Source organism: Perca flavescens, chromosome 21, assembly GCF_004354835.1.
Source record: "Perca flavescens isolate YP-PL-M2 chromosome 21, PFLA_1.0, whole genome shotgun sequence".
Taxonomy (NCBI): Eukaryota; Metazoa; Chordata; class Actinopteri; order Perciformes; family Percidae; genus Perca; species Perca flavescens.
In genome coordinates this window covers 22,648,457-22,670,927 of record NC_041351.1, presented here as the reverse complement: position 1 = coordinate 22,670,927, position 22,471 = coordinate 22,648,457, and the positions used below count along the sequence as shown (strand labels likewise).

The window sequence follows — 22,471 nt, the reverse complement described above, 5'->3', positions numbered from 1 at the left end:
TTTTTCAAAAGCGCATGCATTCAAAGTCTAAATAAAGGCCAGTAGAGACGTGTCACTGGCAAGCAGTGAAGACTGGTTGAAAAGATTCTTGAGAATGTAGCTGAGTGTGAGTCATCAACTCTGTCACCAGAAAAGAAATTTAATATTGTTACCTGTGTATGTCTTTTGTTTTGTACTTTTTCCACTCCCTAGAGGAAACTTGCTGGTTGTGTGTGTTTATGTGTGTGCATGCGTGCAGCGGTGATCCTATCATATTCCTGCTTAATGTTGTATGCTCTTTTAAGAGAGTCTGACGATACTGCCTCTGACAGCACATTGTCACAGCCGCTGCTCATTTCCATCGTACTTTCCTTTAATCTTGTCTCCTCACCCGTCTACACTTCTTTTTCCACTGAGCCTGCCATTACTTTGCCTCCTCTCTCCCAGCTCTCTGGCCTTTTTTTTTTTCTACCGCAGAACTGCGAGGTTAAGTTCATTTTACAGTTTTCTTTTCATCTGTTTTTTTGGTGAGATGTTACTCTCATGCACATCAAAGTCTCCTCTCATTGCTCTTTATGCTGTTTCTTTTTCATCCCCCTGTTTTCAGGGGTAGCGAGGTTACATTTTAGTATATGTAGAATAATCTGCTGGATCATAAAATACAAATGACTTAATGAAAACCATGACCAAATCCCCTGCAATACTACAACATCTGAAGAAATCTAATTAGCGGTAACTCCTTACTTATATTTAGAGGGACTACAAAAGATATTTGCAATGAAAGGAATCCTACACTGAGTGTGTCTGCTTCAGTTCCCATGGAAAATATTAGATTCACTTAGCTCTCAATTACTTTGCATGTTGTGAATTCTTAAATAGTGTCCCCCTGGACTCTGTTTACCTAAACTTCAGGCCTGTATTTGTAACAGGCTTCTATTCGAGACAGGCTTTACTCCTATTCGCATTTTATTAGTATCCTTTGTCCACTTTATTAGAAGCCTCCCTGTTCTCTGATATGCTCCTGTTTAAATTCGCTGCTAATGCCATTTGCCGTTAATGCAAACTCAAAACACCCTCTACGTTTACCGGTTGTTTCTGACAAATTCAGGAGAATGTGAATTTCCTCAGCACTCATTCAATCAGTACATGTCATACACACACACAAACACACACAAACACACCGACAAAAGCAGCAAATCCTCACATCGGAGAAGTTGTGACCAGAGAATGTTTCACATTTTTTGCCTGATAAGTGGCTAATTAATATACAGTTTTTGTTGACCAATCAATTAATCGACTAATGGTTTTAGCCCCAGTCTGGCATACATTACGAAAAACACAACATCCTGATACATTTGATGTGAATAATATGCTATTATTTTTAAATTCCTGGATAATTCTTACAACTCCCTAACTTGTGTTTTGGTATATTTGATACTTTGTACTTAAAGACATCATAATTTACAGAAACCGGTGCAAGAAAGTGACCTTGCTAAAAAATAAACAATCAAACTTTCCTGGACACGAATATATTAAAAAAATGGCCTTTTACAGTTTTCCTTCATTTGTATTAACGAGCAAATAATAGAGGATGAAAGGAAACACAGGAAACACATGCCATAGTTTTAACAACAGATTATTTACTTACTTATTGCACTAAAGAATTCATATTCTTCTATTTATGCTTCTTTTATATATAACTGCTTTAATAATTATGCTCTTATATTTGAGTAGCATATCTGTAAAGGCATCTGAATATGGTCGGTACCTTAGCAGTATGTATCGATGAGCAGTGTGCATGCGTTTGTTTTTTTAAGAATTATTATGTATTTGAAGTAGCAGTGCACCATGAGTTGGTGTTTTGCACGTTGTCTATGATTTGGTATTTTTTGCCTGTGGTTTTACTGTCCACAATGTCTTCTCTGTTTGATGTTTTCTTTATGTTTTTGTATTGCCCATGCAGCAACTTGCCCAACACAAATTTCTCCCAAGGGAGACAAATAAAGAAACCTTTGCCCTTACCTTGATTTCTGAATATTCCTCAACTCTATATCCACTAATATCACTGTACTGTATCACTGACCTCGATACCGATTCCTAAATGATACTTTTTTCGATACCAATTTCATTAAATAAAAATAAATTACAACATTACACATTACGGCGCAAATCTTTTTAATTGTTTTTCAGCTCCTACTAAGTGAGCCCCATCTCTGTGGGTAACGTAGAGGTTTTCCTTTAAAAAGCCAATCACAAGCATTATTAGATCTTGCTAAAAGCATGCTGCATGCTTATTGGCTCACTGACGCTAATGAGATTTACTCATTTGGTATTGAAATTGGGTAATGACTAATGAGGCATTTTTAGATACTTGATACTAAGGAGGCAATTTGGTTGGTGCCTGAAAAGTATTGAATTGGGTACCCAGCCCTATACATCATGATATGCAGACTGATCTCATTAAGTGGCGTATGTATGACATGCCAATTTGTATGCCATTTTGGCGTGTTATCAAGATGCATAATTGCTTTTAAGCGTGTTCATCAACGCCGTTTGGCCTCCATGGACTTACATTACCTTGCGACTGCGTGTCAAGTTATGTCGTAGCGAGTAGTATGAAAGGGCGAAAAATCCGTGCAGGGAGGTTGGTCGGATGGTGGATGGGTGAAACACAGGATGTTCACCCAGGAGACCGGAGATCGCGTCCCGCGTGTCACGTTTCCTAAACTCAACCGATGCTTTGTTCTTTTCCTAAACCCAAACGGTTCTTCTTTTCCTGAATCCAACCCGTCCGCTGTATACGGCGCTCAAAATGTGTACAGATCGTGGCCGGATTGTTTATTGTTTATTATTGTTTATTATTTAGATCCCCATTAGCTACTCCATTAAGCAGCAGCTATTCTTCCTGGGGTCTTAATTTTTACCAAAATATTAACATCAAAGCTGTACAACAATGAAGACAAATACAGAAGTGCACATAACATCTTCTAAATCATATAACTAAAACACAACATAACACATATACACTAAACATAACAACATAACCATATAACAATATATAAGCGCTTACATGTACAAAATATTACCACTCTCTAGGTATAATATAAAATAAAATTCACATTTCCATTGCCGTAGCTCATTATGAGGTCATTATTAAAACATAATTACAGTTACTCCAAAGTAAATAAATACAGTCTCAGTCTTTTGGAAAAACTGACATTGTGCCTCTCTGAAACCAAAAACAACGGGAGCAAGTTCCATGCCACCATTGCTCTATAACATGATGTTCTTTGAAGTTGATTTGTTCGACAGACGGGTAACAAGAAACACCCTTCATTGGTCAGTGGGTAGAGCAGGTGCACATATACTGAGAGGCTTATGTCTCGACGCAGAGGTCCAGGGTTCAAATAAAAATGCGTACAGATAACATGCCACGCCAAAGTGGCGTGTATGTTTACGTGATAACCCACCACGTGACTTTAGAAAGTGGCGTGTATGTTTATGCTAAGTCATGATGTGACGTTGCAGACTGCCGTCCGCTGTATACAGTGTAGACATACACGCGGATAGCTCAAAATGCGTACAGATAACACGCCACTTGGCTTAAGAAAGTGGTGTGTATGTTTACGCGAAGTCATGATATTGCATTGTGATATGAATGTTTCTCTCGTATTCCGCTTAGACCAGCTGCTAGCAGTAGCTGTCAAAGACCTTGCTTCATCCATCACACTAACAGGGATCAACCCTAGACCATCAGTGTCATGACCATCTGCTCCGTTTGATGGACCCAAACAGAGCCTCGTTGCAGATCGGTGCATTACTATGCAGCTGCTGTTTGTGTTGTTCGAGAGGAAGAAAACAATGCATTACCAGGGTGAGGGCTTCGTTCAGCAAGGTGTCAAAAAAGAAGTGCACTTATCACGCCCCAGAGAAAAGCACTCACTTTATTCAGCACCAAATAATGGAAAAAATTACTGTTCGATATCAGTATTTTTATGTAAAATAGACCTCTTTCATCAGCCTGAATCACAAAATGGGGTTATCACAAAGCTGCTAAGAGGAAGAATGCAAGGTCCTCAATGTTTCTAGCTAATGTTAAATTACATGATTACTGGGTAAAGAAGCACTTCAGAGAAGCCAAATAGATCCCTCTTACTGCAATTTGGGGGCAGCAAAATTACACATAACACGAAAATGCAACAGGGTAGTTCCCACGACATGTTATGTATGGTAAAAATGACTTTTTTCTTTCATAAGTAATGACAATCATTTAGAAATAATGGGTAACTATACATATTATAGTACAGCATGGTCTAGATATGAGTGCTTATATGAACACAACACACACAAACACACACTCGACACAAGCTACAGTGGGTAATAAAGCACCGTAAAGAAAAGACCTTTACGACTGCAGGTGTTTTGTCAAAAGCGGCAATCAACACAAACAGAGTTACATATAGCCATTTTAAATGAATTAATTATATGACTTACAGGTCTCAAGGATGCACATGCGTGATTGTAACCGGCTAATTATCCTCTTAACAATCGTCAATCTCCGTTAATTTCTCCCTTTTCTTCGTGTGGCACGCGTGCCGAGAAATAAGCTATACAGTTGCTAAATCTGTCTTCATTTTAGTTCGACAATGGTCAGTTTAAAAAAAAAAAGAAATTGAGTTTCCAAGAGGCGGCGAGTCGTACTGGGAGCACCTCATTTGCATAAATTAGTCTGGGCCTAGTTCGTTCCTACCCTCACCTATGGTCATGAAGGCTGGGTCATGACGTCCAGCTGGGAGGAGGCCTCGGGGAAGACCCAGGACTAGGTGGAGGGATTATATCTCCAACCTGGCCTGGGAACGCCTCGGGATCCCCCAGTCGGAGCTGGTTAATGTTGCTCGGGAAAGGGAAGTTTGGGGTCCCCTGCTGGAGCTGCTCCCCCCCGCGACCCGACACCGGATAAGCGGACGAAGATGGATGGATGGATGGAGTCTGGGCCTCAACTTTATGCAAATGAGGAGCGGGCCATTGGACGCCACGCTTCTTGAACGTGCTGCGACGCTACCAGAATGCATTGCCCCGCTGCTTACGTAGACAATGAATAGGAAGCGTGGAAATGATGCCTGCCAGTGGACACGTACCATTAATGAGTTACTCTATGTGCTTAAGTTTTGTTTTTGTTTTTTTATTTATTACCAGCCTCACAGGAGATCTCTGTGCGTATATCGCCACCTTCAAATGTGTGCGTCTGTTCACGTGTCTCATTAAATCTGCATGAGAAAGGATGAGCATGGATGTCTGTGTGTAAGCGTGTTTGTATAAGAGCACTTCATGCATGTATATTTTACAATTATGAGAACTAAAGTGTATGCAGTGAACGGTAAACAGTTCAATAATGAACCGGCCTTTCACATTAAAAATATCACTGTTTATTCTCCTCCTACACACAACATGTGTCTCTAATTTGCTTTTCATCCACACTTCCTGGAGCGAACAATCACTCCTCACTAGAAAATGATGTTGCTGTTACGGATAGAACGAATGGAAAGCACTCAATGTTCAGTGTTTGCCACACATAGACTAATGTGGAATATAATATGGAAGAGTGTAGGTATTGGTACGTCATGCATCTAAGGGTTAATTAAGAGGGCTACATTGATGTGTGAAATCGATAATTGTCCATAGCTCAATGCACTGCTCTTAATGCGTTATATATTTTCCACATTTAATCAAATCATCTGATTAACGTAGTGGAGTAAACTTATTTTTTTTAAATGCTATTTAAAATAGGTTCTTCTGCATTGCCTTTCCCTGCTCTCCTCTGTTTCTCTGTCACTTGTCTATCGCTCACACAGACACACACACACACACAGTTCCTTCGACCGTGCGGTGTTTGGTGTTTTTAGCCCCCAACGTCGTCTTCCAGGCAGCGCGGCAATGGTTATAGTTAGGGTTAAGGTGAGGGTAAGCTGCCTGTAAGGCGACGTTGGAGGCTTAAAACACCATCGAGCCCACCGTGTACACAGCTTCTGTCTCCATAAAGGAGAGAAGACGGCTGGCGAAATTCACAAGTACACACCTTTTACACAATCACACATTCACAATCACCGACCCGACTCTTAGCAAACAAGCGATTGCGCCTGCTTTAGAAAGTTAACTAGTCGCAAGTTTGGTTGTCGAGGTCAAAAGACAATATGAGGCAGCTGTGAATCAAATCAACATATTATAAATGTTATGTCATGTTTTACTCTTGCACTGAATGTTTGCTGCTTCAATCCAGATGATTATTGAAAAGTATTTTCCACGACTGAAAAAGGCACGTGTTGAGGATGAGGACCAGCCTGAACCGGAGGTATCAGTCTGAAACAGAGCTCAACAGTCCGACCGGTGGAATTAGTTCTGTTATTAATTTGTTTACAATATTTCCAGGCTTCAACCAGTGAAAGGTTCAGGGAGAGAAAGAGATAGATTTGTTAGGCATTGAAGTAGGAGAGGTGGACAACATCCGACAGCATGTCCGAAAATAAGTATTGAAACTAAATATTGGTGGGTTTACATTTCCTGTCAGTAGCTGGGATGCAACCATAGACTGTAAATATTATGGCTGCAACTTATGGTTATTTTAATCAATTAAATGTTTAGTCTATGGAATGTAACAAAAGTTACAAGCTATAAAGACAAGCACGTTTTGCAAGATTTCATGCGCTTTCAGTAGAGCAAATATGATTTCAAAATGATTTATTATTTTTAGTAGTGGCTCTAAACCTGCTAGCATTTACAGCATTTGTCAGTAGTTCGTGAAATGGTCACATTATTTAATCTATAGATTCATGTACAAGGACATGTTTTTAAAAAAAGAAATTGTGTTGGGGAGGACGATTTTTAAACTAATGAATTTCAATGGGAAGCATATTTCGTGATCACAGCACGATTACAGTAGCGAGTAGTATTAAATGCCGAAAATCCAAGTAAGGAGGTTGGTTGGGGTGGTGGATGGGTCGAACCACACAGGACTTTCACCCCGGAGACCGAGGTTCATGTCCCGGCATAAACCCCAACCGTCCCGTTGTTGTGGGGAGTTGGCGTGATGTGTCTTTTCCCCATGCTTCCTTTCCAAAACCCAACCTCTGTATACTGTAGATGCTTCCCATTATATGCTGACCACACGAATAAATGACATCCTCAGCAACGAGATAATCGTGTCCGTGTACACGAATCAATAGATTAAAAATAACGTGACCATTTCACGAACTGCTGTGAGACCGTGCTGCCCTTAGACATGCACACTATGTGAATATACTCTTGAGCACAATCATGAGGTGTGTGTGTGTGTATGATATTGTATTGTTAAGTAGTAAGTAGTTTTTTGACTTAAGATAGAAATTTATTAAGTTTACTGCATAAAACGCATTCATTCTAATTGGGGTCATTTTTGACCCCACTCATGGAAATGCTGGCAGAGGCAAACCTGAAACTCCACAAGATGGCCTCAAACAGCGCCACAGTCATGGAGGCCTTTCCACCAGAGGACAGAACGAAGGACCTCAAAGACTTGGATTTGAACGCTGATCCGCTGCCTCTCCAGCGCAGTCTTGGTGTAAGTTGGAACCTTAAAAACGACTGTTTCACATTCAAGGTGTCAAGAGAGGTCAAACCATTCACACGAAGAGGAGCACTGGCCACTGTCAATAGTCTGTACGACCCCTTGGGGTTTATTTCCCCCATCACTATGCATGGAAAGGCCCTAGTGAGAGAATTCACATCAGTGCAGCAAGAATGGGACACACCTCACAGACAAAAGTGCACAATGGGAAGCATGGACTACATCTCTTACTGACCTTGAACACCTGCATATCGCAAGACAGTATGTCCCAGTCTGTCTCTCACAGGCTCAATCTAAGGAGCTCTGTGTCTTTTCAGACACGTCTGTTCTGGCCATAGCTGCTGTTGCATATCTGAGAGTCATAGACTCAGACGGACAATGTCATGTGGGGTTTGTGATGAGGAAATCTAAGCTGGCTCCATTTCCTGCTCACACTGTCCCACTGCTGGAGCTCTAATCAAGTTCTACACAGACAGCCGTGTAGTACTCGGCTACATTCACAACACCACAAGGAGATTTCACATGTATGTGGCCAACAGAGTAACACGCATAAGGAAATTGACCACACCGAGCCAGTGGCATTATGTCCGAACGGACCTGAACCCAGCTGATCATGCCACCAGGATTATGCCGCCAGCTCAACTGCACCTCACCAACTGGTTCTCCGGTCCTAAGTTCCTCACACAGCCAGATGCTCCAGAAGACACTGACGCAGAGTGTTTTCAGCTTGTAAACCCGGACCTAGACATTGAGATCCAGACTCAGGTAACTACATTGGCAACCTCAATTGCAAACCACAGTCTGGGCTCAGACAGACTCCAGCGTTTTTCAAGCTGGAAATCTCTTGTGAAAGCTGTTGTTATACTTACCCATGTCGCAAAGTCATTCTCTCAAACCTGTGGAAAATGGCATTACTGCACAAGGCCTTGCATATCAGAGCACACACAAGCAAAATCTACAGTTATTAAAGCTGTGCAACAAGATGTGTACAAAGACGAGTTCAAGAGCCTAACAGAAGATGGTAAAGTGTCACAACACAGCTCACTCAAACAACTTGACCCCTTTATTGACAACGAAGGACTGCTGAGGGTTGGTGGGCGTGTGCGCAAAGCAGACCTCTCTGACCAAGAAAAGCATCCCTTAATTATACCACCCAATCATCACGTAGCTACTCTGCTCTTTCAACATTATCACAGCCAAGTAGCCCACCAAGGCCGCCATTTCACTGCGGGCGCAGTACGCACAGCAGGATTGTGGGTTGTCGGTGCAAAAAAGCTCATATGCAGTGTCATCCACAGATGTGTCGTGCAGAAAGCTGAGAGGGAGACTGGAAAATCAGAAAATGTCAGATCTTCCTGCAGACAGGTTGTCTGTAGATCCTCCATTCACACACACCGGGCTAGATGTGTTTGGCCCATGGAGTATTGTGGCACGTCGAACAAGAGGGAGCAGTGTTGAAAACAAAAGATTCAGTATTCAGCTGTTTAACCCTTGTGTGGTCCTTCGGGTCCTTGTGACCCAAAGGACAAAACAAGGGTTAATACAGCACCTTAGTGCTTGTTTGTACAACATTTTGGCCAGCTTAAACTGTGTTTAAATGTGCTCTAGAAACAAACTTTCTTACTTACTTTACAAGAGACAGGGTTTAGAGAGCAATTCTCAACAAAATAAACGGAAGTACATAACCCTTGTGTTGTCCTTTGGGTCCCGGTGACCCGAAGGACAACACAGGGGTTAAGCACCCGAGCAGTTCACCTGGAGGTGATAGAGGCAATGTCGGCTTCAAGTTTCATAAATGCCTTGCGCCGCAGACGGTTTCTGGAAAAAGATGGAGGCAGGAGTACAGCCTAGGAGGAAGTGGACGGAGGTCAGACCGAATCTTCAGGAAGGTGACGTCGTCCTGCTTAAAGACTGTCAGGTGAAACGCAACGAATGGCCGGTCGGCCTCATCACGAAGACCATACCAAGCAGTGACAACAGAGTTTGTAAGGTAATGGTGAAGACTGTCAAGCAAGGAACTGTAAAAGAGTACTTAAGACCTATTAATGAGTTAGTTGTGCTTCTACCCAACGTTAATTAATGGGAAATAATAATATAGTAGTAGTTTTTTGACTTAAGATAGAAATGTATTAAGTTTACTGCATAAAACGCATTCATTCTAATTGGGGTCATTTTTGACCCCAATCATGGAAGAGTGTAGGTATTGGTAGTTCATGCATCTAAGGGTTAATTAAGAGGGCTACATTGATGTGTGAAATCGATAATTGTCCACAGCTCAATGCACTGCTCTTGATGCGTTATATATTTTCCACATTTAATCAAATCATCTGATTGACGTAGTGGAGTAAAAAAAGCAATCATATGTCATTATGAAGTCTCGTGAAATCATACATGTTCTGGTCGAGAAATGTAAATGTGAATTTAAGTATTCTGAGCCTGTTTTGTTAGGCTGTTGTGCATCATTGTTGGTGCGAGAGCGTTTCCTAGTGGCGGAAATGGGTAGTGCATTTTGTGATGTTACTGTTGTTAACTAGTGGATGAGTTTAGTTCCCACACGTGTCATGGTGAAATACTGCTGTACGGCTGTTCTATACATGTCAGATCCTTGCAATAGTACGTCCGTAAGTGTTCTTTTGGTTGTTGTATGCAGATATCATAATTAACACTTACGTGAATATGTATGTAATAATATAATAATTATTAAGCGTTAGCGTAGCTCATTCTTTTTTCCATGTGTAAGTTATGCTAGCGCTAGCTGCGTGTGTATGCACAGGCTAATATGTGCGTGAATGAAAATGTGAAAGGAATATTTGGCTATTTAGTAATTATATTTTTGTTTGTATTCCTTAGTTTAAAAAAAAAAAGAAAACTGCTTGGAGTGAACTCTTCAATAAATCTCCAACTTAAGAAGACGTCAAACCAGCTTCATTCATTTCCTTGTTCGCTATCTGCCTAAGCATTGTTAGGACACAACTGCTAGGACGGAATAATACAGAAGCCTGATCAGATACAAAATGAGACTGCGTTATATACAAATGTGAGACCCTTACAAAATCTTATATCGTCTTCAAAATTGTATTTTCTGAGATTTATACAAAATTGTTATTGTTACTTATAAACTTGTCATTATAATCGTCAAAACAAGAGCCTGCTATGATTGTTGTTTTCTCAAGATTATACAGATAGTATAAAAACAGAGAAAAAAAAAGAAAAAAATCACAAATCATGCAAAGGTCAGTATTTGAAATGCTGCAGAAGGAAATATTTTGAAAACGTTTATTTTATTGACTGAATATTCTGTTATACGGTACTGTGGATAATGAGGTTGAGAGCCTGACTTTACACTACACCTCATTAGTATATATGTGTATGATCTACAGTAGTACTGTAACATTAAACCACAGGGGTAGGTCAAATGCCCCTATTTTAACAATCTAAGCGCACGGTGTGAAGCGCCTGGCGCAGGTGCGTTGAGGGCGTGTCCAGATCCACTTTTGCTAGTTTAACGGCGAAAAAAAGGTTTGTACTTAGTGTATTCATTAATTCATAAGGGTGTTTTGGCGGTAACATGCAATAAATCAGAGTGTCATCTACCATTCCCTTTAAAAGCCAGGCACGTTTCTACCTTGGCGCATTGCTATTATGATGGCGGATTTGCTAAGGAAGAAGGAGAGATTTATTTTTGTATTTTTAATCTTTTGCATGTTTGTGAGCTGCTGCGCGTCTCTGTGTTTGTAACAAGCATAGTGTGTGTGCATATTTTACTAATGCACTGTTCAAATAACAATGAAATGCTGCGTTATTGACCAGGTTTTTGTTGGTCAATGGCGCGATCACTTCCCGCTGCCTCAAGATAGCAATACGCCAAGAATGCACCTGAACACACCTCCCTGTAAGACCAGCACGCCCATGGGCGCACAGATGGGCGCAGGTGCATTTGCTATTTAAACGACGTGGGCGCTGGACGGGAAATTGACAACTGTGTCGGTCTTTATAGCAAAGACACTTGCGTCGAGCTTTGTGCCGCGTCGGGTGCAAGATAGGGCCCAAAGTCTTGCAGGTCACAGGTAAGACTCAAGTCTTAGCTATCAAGTCTCAAGCCGAGACCAAATCCTAAACTTTGTATTTTGAGTGAGTGCACCCTTATTTAATGCCTACATACAGATATATACACATCTTTAAAAGCCATTCCCTCAAATGGAGTGGCACTCACATACACCACACTTTCCTGTTTCATTCCTATCTGTATTCTGAAGGTTTTTACAGAGTTTGTTCATATATCATTCATAGCCTAACTTATATAACTTTTATTCCTGAAAACATGGTGAAAATGGATTTTTTTTTTTATGGCTGTTGACAGTACTTTCTGATTTATGGAGGGTTAACAAGATATATATATATATATATATATATATATACAGTATATATATATATATATATATTAAAAAAACACGACACTATTTATTTAGATAATGCTTCATTTGTATATTTAAACATAACATTTCAGAAAAAAATGTCTTGCCTTGGAAGCAGAATGATCAAGTGTGCCTTGGTATGTTATTCTTGTGATTAGGTTTTTGGATTTGATGGCATTTTATCAAAGCTGAATCTTGTGAATCCCTCATTCCCGTTTCCGTGGACTCTTTTAAAAATCAGATTAAGACCTTTTTTTTTTAAACAGGCTTTGGGTCACCTGTCTGCACTTTATCTTTGATGTATTACTTTGTCATTTTAAGGTTTATCTGTGTTTTAAGCCCCTAACGTCTAGGCGCTAGGATTAGGCAGGGGTTATGGTTAGGGTAACAGTGCAGATCCACCTGGCCATGCGACGCTTCTCTCCACTTTATTCCTATGGGTGACGTCAAGCGACTTTGAAAAAAAATGCTGCCCGTCAAAAAAGCTGGCCGATGGCCATCTTTATGCAAATGAATCCGTTGAACGCGACGCGACTATCCAACAGAAGTAGACGAAAATCTTTCAAACTGACCTTTGTCGATCTGAAAAAAGACTGCATGGCCTTTTTCTCGTTTAAAATGTTTAGGTTCCCAACCCAAGCTGTCTAATAACAAAAAACCCTTTAAGACACATGAAACTTAAAGCCGTGACTTTCTAACTAAATAGGTGTTGAGTTGGTTGTGTTGCTGTCAGCTCCTAGACATGTCAACAATGACTGTTAATTGCTTCCCTGTTGTTTTTTTTGGATCAATCAAATCATCTGTTTCCTTTCTCAAGTGTTTAGTTTTGAATACTGAACACAGCTTTCTTCCCTAGATGTCACCTTTGATGTTTGATTGACACGTCATTAGTCTAATTAGCTCATTAGACTTGACTGAATGGCATCTGTGTAGTGTTCAAAAATGCAATGCGTGTTCCAGGACAAACCTGTCTATTTGACAAGATTTTTCACCATAAATATTCAAACAACTTGTTCCAGGAGAAAAAAAAATAAAAGTATTGACATCTAGTTAGGATTTCAGCCTAGATTTGGTACAAAACAACATGGTCTGGCAAACAAGGAGGAGTGCAGTCCATGGCTGGCCCTCTGTGGAGCTCAGCACCAGGTGAGTCTTTCTAAATGAATGGTGAATTGTTTGGCCTTCCTTGAGTTCTTGTGTTGAATTGATCAGGTTGGGAAAACTAGTAGCAAAAGTGGTCATAAAACACAAGCCGGGGAGCGGAGTTCCCTTCCCGGGGAAAATAAAAGACTTTCACTAGGGAAATGTGTGTTCCTTGGAAGTGTTTAAATCCAAACCACAATCTTTTTCCTAAACATAACTAGTTGTTTTGCTGCCTAAACTTGACTTTCGTCGCCGCATAACGCTCACTTTTTGTAGCCTAAACTTAACCGTAATGTCCGCCGAAACGACCGGCAGCTCGAGGTGCTCTGTAGCCGGCTCAAAGCCACCAATTTTCGGGTTAACTGAACCACCAACTCTCTACAATTTGCTGGCCTGGCTAAAAATGCAAGTTAAACCAAACTGCCAACTGAGTTTTTAGACATGAAAGACACAATGCTCTCGGACTATCTTAACTTAAGTGTCTCTAACATTTTGAATTTGACTGACATGTTTGTTCAATGAGCATCAGCCAAGTTTCCCATAGTTATAAACAGTAGTTAAAGTGGGCCGGAACGATCCAAAATGGCGTTCCGGCCCCTTCGATTATTAAGAAAAAAAAAACAACTAATTAGCGGTTTCACACATCAACATTTCCCGTTCGTTTTAAAATAACGCCAAATATCCTTTCCTTTCGCACTGCCGTGAGTCCATGCACAAGGCAAGTGTCTGTGGTTAGTTCACGTCTGTAAAAACAGCAGGAGAGCCGCATACTATCTGTTACAGTCAGTTGAACAGGTGAAGATCACGTTGTCAGTAGCCTACCGTTTACAAACAGGCTTGTTAGTGAATGACATGGCAACATGCTGCAGATCCGGTGTTTTCAGCAGAGCGAGACTATTCGGTTAAAATAGAACGGTGATGCTGTTTTTCCCTTATTATCTCTGCGGAGTTAGCTGGAAGTGAATGTACAGTAGCTGCAGTGTGTTTTATGTGGACTGACTGCGTTGGACTCTCTTTATATACACTCTATCGTCTGACTGTTAAAAAAAAAAAAAATAGCCTTTTGGGCACCTGGGTACCTGGTAGAGCAGGTACCCATATACAGAGGTTTACTCCTTGACGCAACAGGTTTTACAGGCTGCCTTTTTTTCTTCCGCTATTGCTCTGCAAAAGTCAACTGTACTGATATCACAAGACACGTTTTACCTTGACGAGAAATCTCGTCATGTTTTAATCTCGTAGGCTCTAACTCTGCTACATTTCATAGGGAAATATTGTACTTTTTATCTGACAGCTTACGTTACTAGTTACTAGCACATGAACACATGTAGTTTATAAAATAAATTTTTTTATTGTAAATTAAACTACCCAACAAGATACAGGCCTACAAGATACAGCTAAAAACGATTAGCAGATTAAACACTTAGTAGACTGACGGAATGGTTTTTATAAGTTTTCAGTTTCTAAAATGTGAGGATTTTTCTGCATCGAGTACTTTTACTTTTATTACTTTAGGTACATTTTACTGATCATACTTACATTGTGTTACTTAAAGGTGCCGTAAGTAGAATTGCATAGATCCAGGACTTAGCCCAAAAAATTTGAACATCAACAACTTCTCAGTCCCTCCCCCCACAAGGGAGAATGAATGCGTGTGCATGAGCAGTGATTGACATGCAGTCACACACACCCCCTGGCCCTGATTGGTCCATCTGAACAGGGAGCTGTGGATTTTTGCAAATCGCACTACAGGCTGTAGGTGGTGCCAGAGGAGCCAGATTTTTTTTTAAATGACCTGCTTCATGTAGTTCTACTGGAACATAGGGTCAGTTTCAGCAAATATGACAGAAAGTTAGTTTTATAAGGCTTACCTACTGCACCTTTAAGTAACATTTTCAATGCAGGACTTGTACTTGCCCCCCCGCCCAAGTCAGTCATATGGACCTCAGTGAACTGCAGTTAACATTTAAACCTCTCGTGACTCATTCTCTGAACAGCATTGATAGAGTGGGAGCGCATTCTAAGAATTCAATTTGCATTTCACTTGCAAACTTTTTTATCCGTGACATTGACAAATTCCCTATTGCAGCTGCTTCAGACAACCATGTGCCTCGTACTCACCTGGGATGTTGTGGATGGTGATGGCAACGATGAGTAGAACAATTCGTCGCCAGCTGCTTCCTGTCCGCCCAACCCCTTCCTGTTGTTTATTTCCTGTTTCCTGTCCATCTGAGCTGACCGAATGAGGTCCTCTCCTCCTCTGGTACACATCTCCATTATCTATTTTATCTGCACGACAGAGGAGAACAATGGGTTACACTTGAAGGTATCCACATAAGAGTGACACGACACGGTCATGAACGTGTCATGAACATTATAAACGAGTCATAAACGTTTATGACATAAGGCTTCTTTTAGTAAGTGTGATTTGTTTTTTGTCATGACAAGTTCTGGTTAGGATTAGAGTTAGGGTTCATGTGTCATGACTGTGTCATGACAATGTCATGTGTTCATGACAGTGTCATGTCAAGTAAAGTGTTACCGAATAATGTTGAAAGCTAAATGATGCAAACATTGTTCAACATTCATACATGGATAAATGTAGTATGTATCCCACATCATTGTGGCATGCAAGGTAACTGGCAACACATTGATTTTTTATTTTTATTTTTTAAACGTAAACAGACAGACAATCTTCTCGTTACTCTACCCAAGAAGACAATCCAATCCCAGCCACCTTGCAGAGTGATTAGCCAGCACAGAGGTGTGAAACTAGGCAAGATTTGAGCTTCTCTCCCAGGTCTTTATTCCCATTCCATTGTGTCGAGAATACAAAGACACACAAAAGACACAGAAGTCTCGGAGAGAGATCAGGGAGGCAGTGTGATGCATTCATAAAGACTTTTTCATGACAGGTGCCATGTCAGTGTTATCACACTCCTCCAAATTAAGTATTTTAAATATATCCATTTCTTAATTATAATTTAACATTACCATTATACATGTAATCATCTCAGTAATCATCTACCACTGCAAACTCCATCCTGCAACCTGTCCATTCTAATCACCTCTCTCTCTCCCTCTCTCTCTCCCTCTCTCTCTCTCTCTCTCTCTCTCTCTCTCTCTCTCTCTCTCTCTCTCTCTCTCTCAAAAGCATTCTCAGACAAAAGCAATTGACCTCTATAAGTGCATTCCAAGTGTCTTGTTTTGCCATGTTGAAGGCTGGAAGTTTAAATTATCCAACATGCAAAGGTCAAATGATCTGGAGTATTGCTTGGGGTGCTTCTTCAGCCAGTGGACGCTTTCAAAGGTCAAAAGCCCTAAATCCATTTTTTAATTGAACTTCTCAAACCATTTAACAATAACTAGAGGCTGTGTGTGTGTATGTAAACACTACAAAGAGCCTGTGCTACAAGCTACAGCCACAAATCACACACATTATTGGCTTGGTGAACCCTGTATTGTTCCCTTTGTGTTGAGACGGACACAGAAGAATTGATTCAACTTAATATTTACTTTACATTTTTCATTTTGTGGTGTCGATACATTCGATTCCATTATCTCCAGTCTTGCATTGCCAGGCCTTCCTCCACAGCGCTGCGGGGGAAGGTCTGGCTAGTCCACACAGCATTCCGGGATGGGAAAAAAAATTTGCACTGGTTTATTGGCATTTTTTTAACCAGTCATAATTGTCTTGCCGCACGCAGCACCGGTGCCTCTGCAAAATAGCCTCTGGAAGGAAATTGTTTTGGTGGAACATGTGTACGTTCAAACATAGTTTTAGTCGTTCTACAGAAAACTGGAAAGATTGGAAAGATAGTCTATCTAGCTGTCTGGATTTACACTGCAGAGATCTGAGGAGCAGTTAACCATAGTCCTCATAAATCCACTGGAGTTTAGAACGCCAAAACAAAGAAAGAGGAAAGTAACGGACATCTGGCCGAAAAGAAGGACATCCTCAAAATGTGCATAAAAATACGTGAATGATACGTGGCGAGAAAGTGGCAGCATTACTTGTTCTATTCTACTATGAACGGAAAGTAAAAATAGGGAGCCGCAGACTTCTCTGCAGCAAAGTCCAGTCAGAGCAGTCTTAAGACAACAGTTTTAGCCACAACATATAAACTAAATACTCCAATCATATTAAAAGAAGTATGCATGTAACACACTTTATTGTCACACTGTTAAAATAAAGTAAGCACCACATTACTTTTCTGATTTTGCTACTCTACATGCAAAATCATGCATCACGCTACAAACTGATGACCATGACATGGGGAATTTAGATCTTTTTTATGTCATTTCTATCGTTTATTTTTAGTTTGTGTGTTTCTTTATTTGTTCACTGATTCTTTACTGATAATTATGAGCTAATTATGCATCTAAAAATGGAAAAAAAATAGAGAAATACAGAATATGAGCAGAGGTGTTTGAAAAGCCCAAAAATGCTGGTGTGTGTGTGTGTGTGTGTGTGTGTGTGTGTGTGTGTGTGTGTGTGTGAATGCATACTGTTGGCAGGTACAAGTTTGACAAGGTTATATTGACTTGGCACCTGATGGCAGTGGTGTAGGTCTTTTAAAATCTTTAGCAGATATTCAAGGCCGTGACAAATTTGGAACAACAGTTAGTTTTCTAAAATAAAAAAGGCTTGAGCTGCACTGAATCAAGATAATGAGACATAATAGCAGCCACATACAGTAAACCTGACAAGGCAGCCTGTCAGGTTGAGGCCGATGCCAGGAGGACTGTCATAAGTGGGGCTAAAATGACTCTCACAGGAATATTACCATGTCAGTGGTTTGCATTAGGGCAAGTCAATATTACATGAATTCGAAGCTAAGCCTGTTCTTTCTCTCTCATTCTTTTTCAATTTCCTCATTTGAGAAACATTTGTGGGGACTATTTTTAATTCCAATGAAAACAAATTTTGAGCACTAGTGAGTATTTACAGGACTGGCATAGTGTACGCTGTAATAAAACCCAATACTGCTATATTTTTAACACACTGATATCTTTTAGGGGGCTTTCACACTTCCTCTTTGGTCCACTTTGGATAACTCCCACAATTTGGTCCGGCCAAAAGACTCTGGGCCCTATTTTAACGATCTAAGCGCACGGCTTGAAGCGCCTGGCGCAGGGGCATTTAGGGCGTGTTTAACGGTGGAAAAAAGGGTTGAACCATGTTCGCATTATTGACTTTAGACCACTTTCTAAATTAGATCACTTTCCACTGCCTCAAGATAACAATACGCCAATAATGCACCTGGCAGGCTATTGTCGTGTAATAATAGAAGCGTGGCTCCTTAAGGAATAGCTCAGTGCTTAGTGTGTATGTGAGAGACAGTGGCAGTAGATGCGCTCAAAGCAGACAGCTGTCGGCTATCAGAGCCGAGAATAAATTGGCACTTTACTCAAGTAGTAGAGGTACAGTGTATAGTTTCAGTTTGTCTCTGACAAACTGCCGTAGCTCCTCCGAGTAAAGGTAATGCAACAAAAGAGGGATGGATAGGAGAGGAAAGGGAAGTCTACAAATCAAATCAATTCCAAGTATCGGGAAACAGCGCCCACGTATATGATGACAGGGGCGTGGTTATGTCATGTATAGTTCTTCAGTGCAATTGCATAACTGCAGTGTGAAACCAAAACTAAACAGATCAAATGTACACAATATATATACCTTGGTCGGATTTTCAGGTGAGAAAAGGCCCTTATAAGGTGCAATATGTAATATATTTACAGGATTAAATCCAACAATGACCACAATATGTCATCAGATATTAAAGCTTTAGTGTGTAACTTTTTGATATTAATGAACGTCCGTTACATTCAAGCCATCGCCAAATGAGTTGCTACAAAGCTAATTAAGACTATCAGCTCCATACAACTCTCTCTGGATTTCTCAGCATGGCTATGTTCAGAAGATTGTGGCGTCCGGTGACTTTCCCCGCAGAAACTGGAGTGAAGATAATGACCTCTTCTGAAGAGTCCATCATGTTTTTTTTATCCTCCGTGTCCTCCAGGGCTGCCACCTCTTAGTCAATTAGTCGACTAATCGGTCGTTTTGGTCTTAATCGACTAAGATTTCTTTAGTCGATTAGTTATTTTTTATGCTTATTCATGCTTAATTACTCATTTCCAAGAAACTTATGAGCACATTTATGGTAAACACAAGATTTAAAGTGGTGCTTTTGCAGGATTAATTGTGGAGAAACTCTGTTTTACAGATGGTTAATTAACTACATTTATATTGTGCTTTTCTAGTCTTAACCACCTCTCAAAGCGCACAGCTCTGTCAAATCAACTAATCGATTAGTCGACAAAATTGTATAAGTGTTAGTCGACTAAGAATTTCTTTAGTCAAGGACAGCCCTAGTGTCCTCCTTGGCTACTAGCAACTGCTAGTAACAACAACAACAGTTTTGTTGTCGTTACTTAGAATTCCTCATGGGGGCGACAGAAACTACGCACTATAGCTTTAAGGAAACATGCTAAACTCAACTGGCCAGTTTGAAAGCCAGGCCGGGTTGCCAGATATACCTGTAAAAACTCAAACCCAGCGCGCTGCAGCCGTGGTACAGCCATGGAAGCAGCAAACAAAAGAACGGGATTAACTGAAATAGATTCTACCAGACTTAAAAAAAAAAACAGTTGCGTGACCAGAGACAAAAAAAACCCAGGTAAATATTGGAGATGTATTTGAAAGACAGAGACAGCTTAGAGCCCAAAAGGACGCAGAGTTGGCTAATTTCCTCCTAAACAGGTAAGTATTAAGCTTAAGGCTTATTTATCACGGCTACTAGGGATGGAAATTTTCTATAATTTCAACATTTGTGTACTCAAATTGAATTATATAGAGTATTGAAGTTAGTTACTCGCAAAATAATTGACACACAGGTGGTGAAGTGTCCTGTCCTGGCTAACGCCACCATGCTAACACGCCATGGCTGCTAACGTTACCAGAGAACCAGGCAAGCGGCAAGGCTGTTTACCACATGTAGCCTGTTCAGTGGCCGAAGCAGACAAACCAAGAAAGCCAAGAAAGTGTGTCTGGCAGTCGGGTAGAGAGGAGGGCGAAGTAGTGGTGGATTTAGCTGCTGTTGCCTTCATTTTTAAACCAAGAAAGTGTGTCTGTCAGTCGGGAGGGAGGGCGTGAGGTGATGTTTTTTAGCGGCTGTTGCCGTAATTTTAAGCCGAGAAAGTGTGGTTGTCAGACGGATAAAGAGCTCCGCGTGAGCACAGGCTTTTATGACTGTCCACAACTGTCCTAACGTTAGCTACTCCGCTGTGCTGTGGAGTAATGTCTGGCTATGTGAGACTAGCGTTTAGCAACATTGATGCTGTGTTCTCAACCTGGCAACCTCCGTGAACTTGAGACGACTCTCTCCGGTATTTTGAATTTGGACTGCAGTAACTATTGTAAACGCTAGCTGTCAGTATTACATATTGGACCTTTACTAGTTTCTGGACAACAGCCGAGCTTTATGGCACAGCGGAATAAGATACATGAGGCTTGGCTACAAATACTTTTAGTAATTCACTGTTGGGTTTGGTCTTTTTATGGGCTTTGTTGACAATAACATAAAATAGAATATCACCAGACTTATCCTTTAAGTTCAGTCCTTGTTACATTTTTATAGAAAACTCGCTGTACATCTGTCAGCTATAAGAAGCTGTCAGCTTTCTAACATTCTTTCCAAAAATGGCCTGGTGAACCCCCCAGCTTCTATAGTCTCTGTAGATTTGAAAAAAGTCCAGCAGGATTCTTTAGGGATAGTTCTTCTTGCTTCGGGATTATATGATTACTGGAGCTGCTTTCAAGCACTTCAGTCTCTGAGTGTGCTCTTGTATTTCCGTGACCGGTCTGATTAGTGACTAGATGTTGTTGCTGTAGGTACATGAGTGGGCACGGAGCCCCAACTCTTGTCTGCTTCCTTCCGTTCAGCCACTTTGTTTGGAGAGGAAGCCTTGTCTGTACAGTTCCATTTTTGCTATTTCATTTTGGTAGACTAAATCAGATGAAGGGAAAGGGCAGTTTGCTGGGGTATCTTTACGATTCATTGAATTTTTACTTTCCCTGGGGAATATTTGGCCAAGAAAGATTGCTCTTTGGTTCAGGGCAGATGTTTTTTGTTTTTTTCACGTAGCAAAAGACAGGTCCATCACATGACGGTTTCCGCTTTGCTATATTTTAATCATATTGTTTATGTATACAATTGTGTTTTGGACGTGAAAGTTGGTCACTTATCACAATACTGCAGGGAAGAAGATTATTTTTCCAGCCTTTCCAGCAGTGTAGCATGTTTGTTCATCATTGTTTATCTACTCAAGGCCAGTCTCCTGAATGAGGTAAATAAGTGCAGCACGTGTTTGATGTATACACGGTCATGAACGTGTCATGAACATTATAAACGAGTCATAAACGTTTATGACATAAGGCTTCTTTTAGTAAGTGTGATTTGTTTTTTGTCATGACAAGTTCTGGTTAGGATTAGAGTTAGGGTTCATGTGTCATGACTGTGTCATGACAATGTCATGTGTTCATGACAGTGTCATGTCAAGTAAAGTGTTACCGAATAATGTTGAAAGCTAAATGATGCAAACATTGTTCAACATTCATACATGGATAAATGTAGTATGTATCCCACATCATTGTGGCATGCAAGGTAACTGGCAACACATTGATTTTTTATTTTTATTTTTTAAACGTAAACAGACAGACAATCTTCTCGTTACTCTACCCAAGAAGACAATCCAATCCCAGCCACCTTGCAGAGTGATTAGCCAGCACAGAGGTGTGAAACTAGGCAAGATTTGAGCTTCTCTCCCAGGTCTTTATTCCCATTCCATTGTGTCGAGAATACAAAGACACACAAAAGACACAGAAGTCTCGGAGAGAGATCAGGGAGGCAGTGTGATGCATTCATAAAGACTTTTTCATGACAGGTGCCATGTCAGTGTTATCACACTCCTCCAAATTAAGTATTTTAAATATATCCATTTCTTAATTATAATTTAACATTACCATTATACATGTAATCATCTCAGTAATCATCTACCACTGCAAACTCCATCCTGCAACCTGTCCATTCTAATCACCTCTCTCTCTCCTCTCTCTCCTCTCTCCCTCTCTCTCTCTCTCTCTCTCTCTCTCTCTCTCTCTCTCTCTCTCTCAAAAAGCATTCTCAGACAAAAAGCAATTGACCTCTATAAGTGCATTCCAAGTGTCTTGTTTTGCCATGTTGAAGGCTGGAAGTTTAAATTATCCAACATGCAAAGGTCAAATGATCTGGAGTATTGCTTGGGGTGCTTCTTCAGCCAGTGGGCGCTTTCAAAG

The 22,471-nt window shown here is 40.6% G+C and overlaps 1 protein-coding gene across 3 annotated transcripts in view; it reads right to left on the bottom strand.

The window, feature by feature from the left end:
* Positions 1-22,471, bottom strand: part of slc39a11 (solute carrier family 39, member 11) — a 197,468-nt gene that overhangs the window by 9,486 nt on the left and 165,511 nt on the right. For all 3 annotated transcript variants that reach the window (XM_028567652.1, XM_028567655.1, XM_028567654.1), the window contains exon 6: positions 15,259-15,426. In XM_028567652.1, coding sequence (XP_028423453.1) covers positions 15,259-15,426 — 168 coding nt within the window. The remainder of the gene's footprint in view (positions 1-15,258; positions 15,427-22,471) is intronic.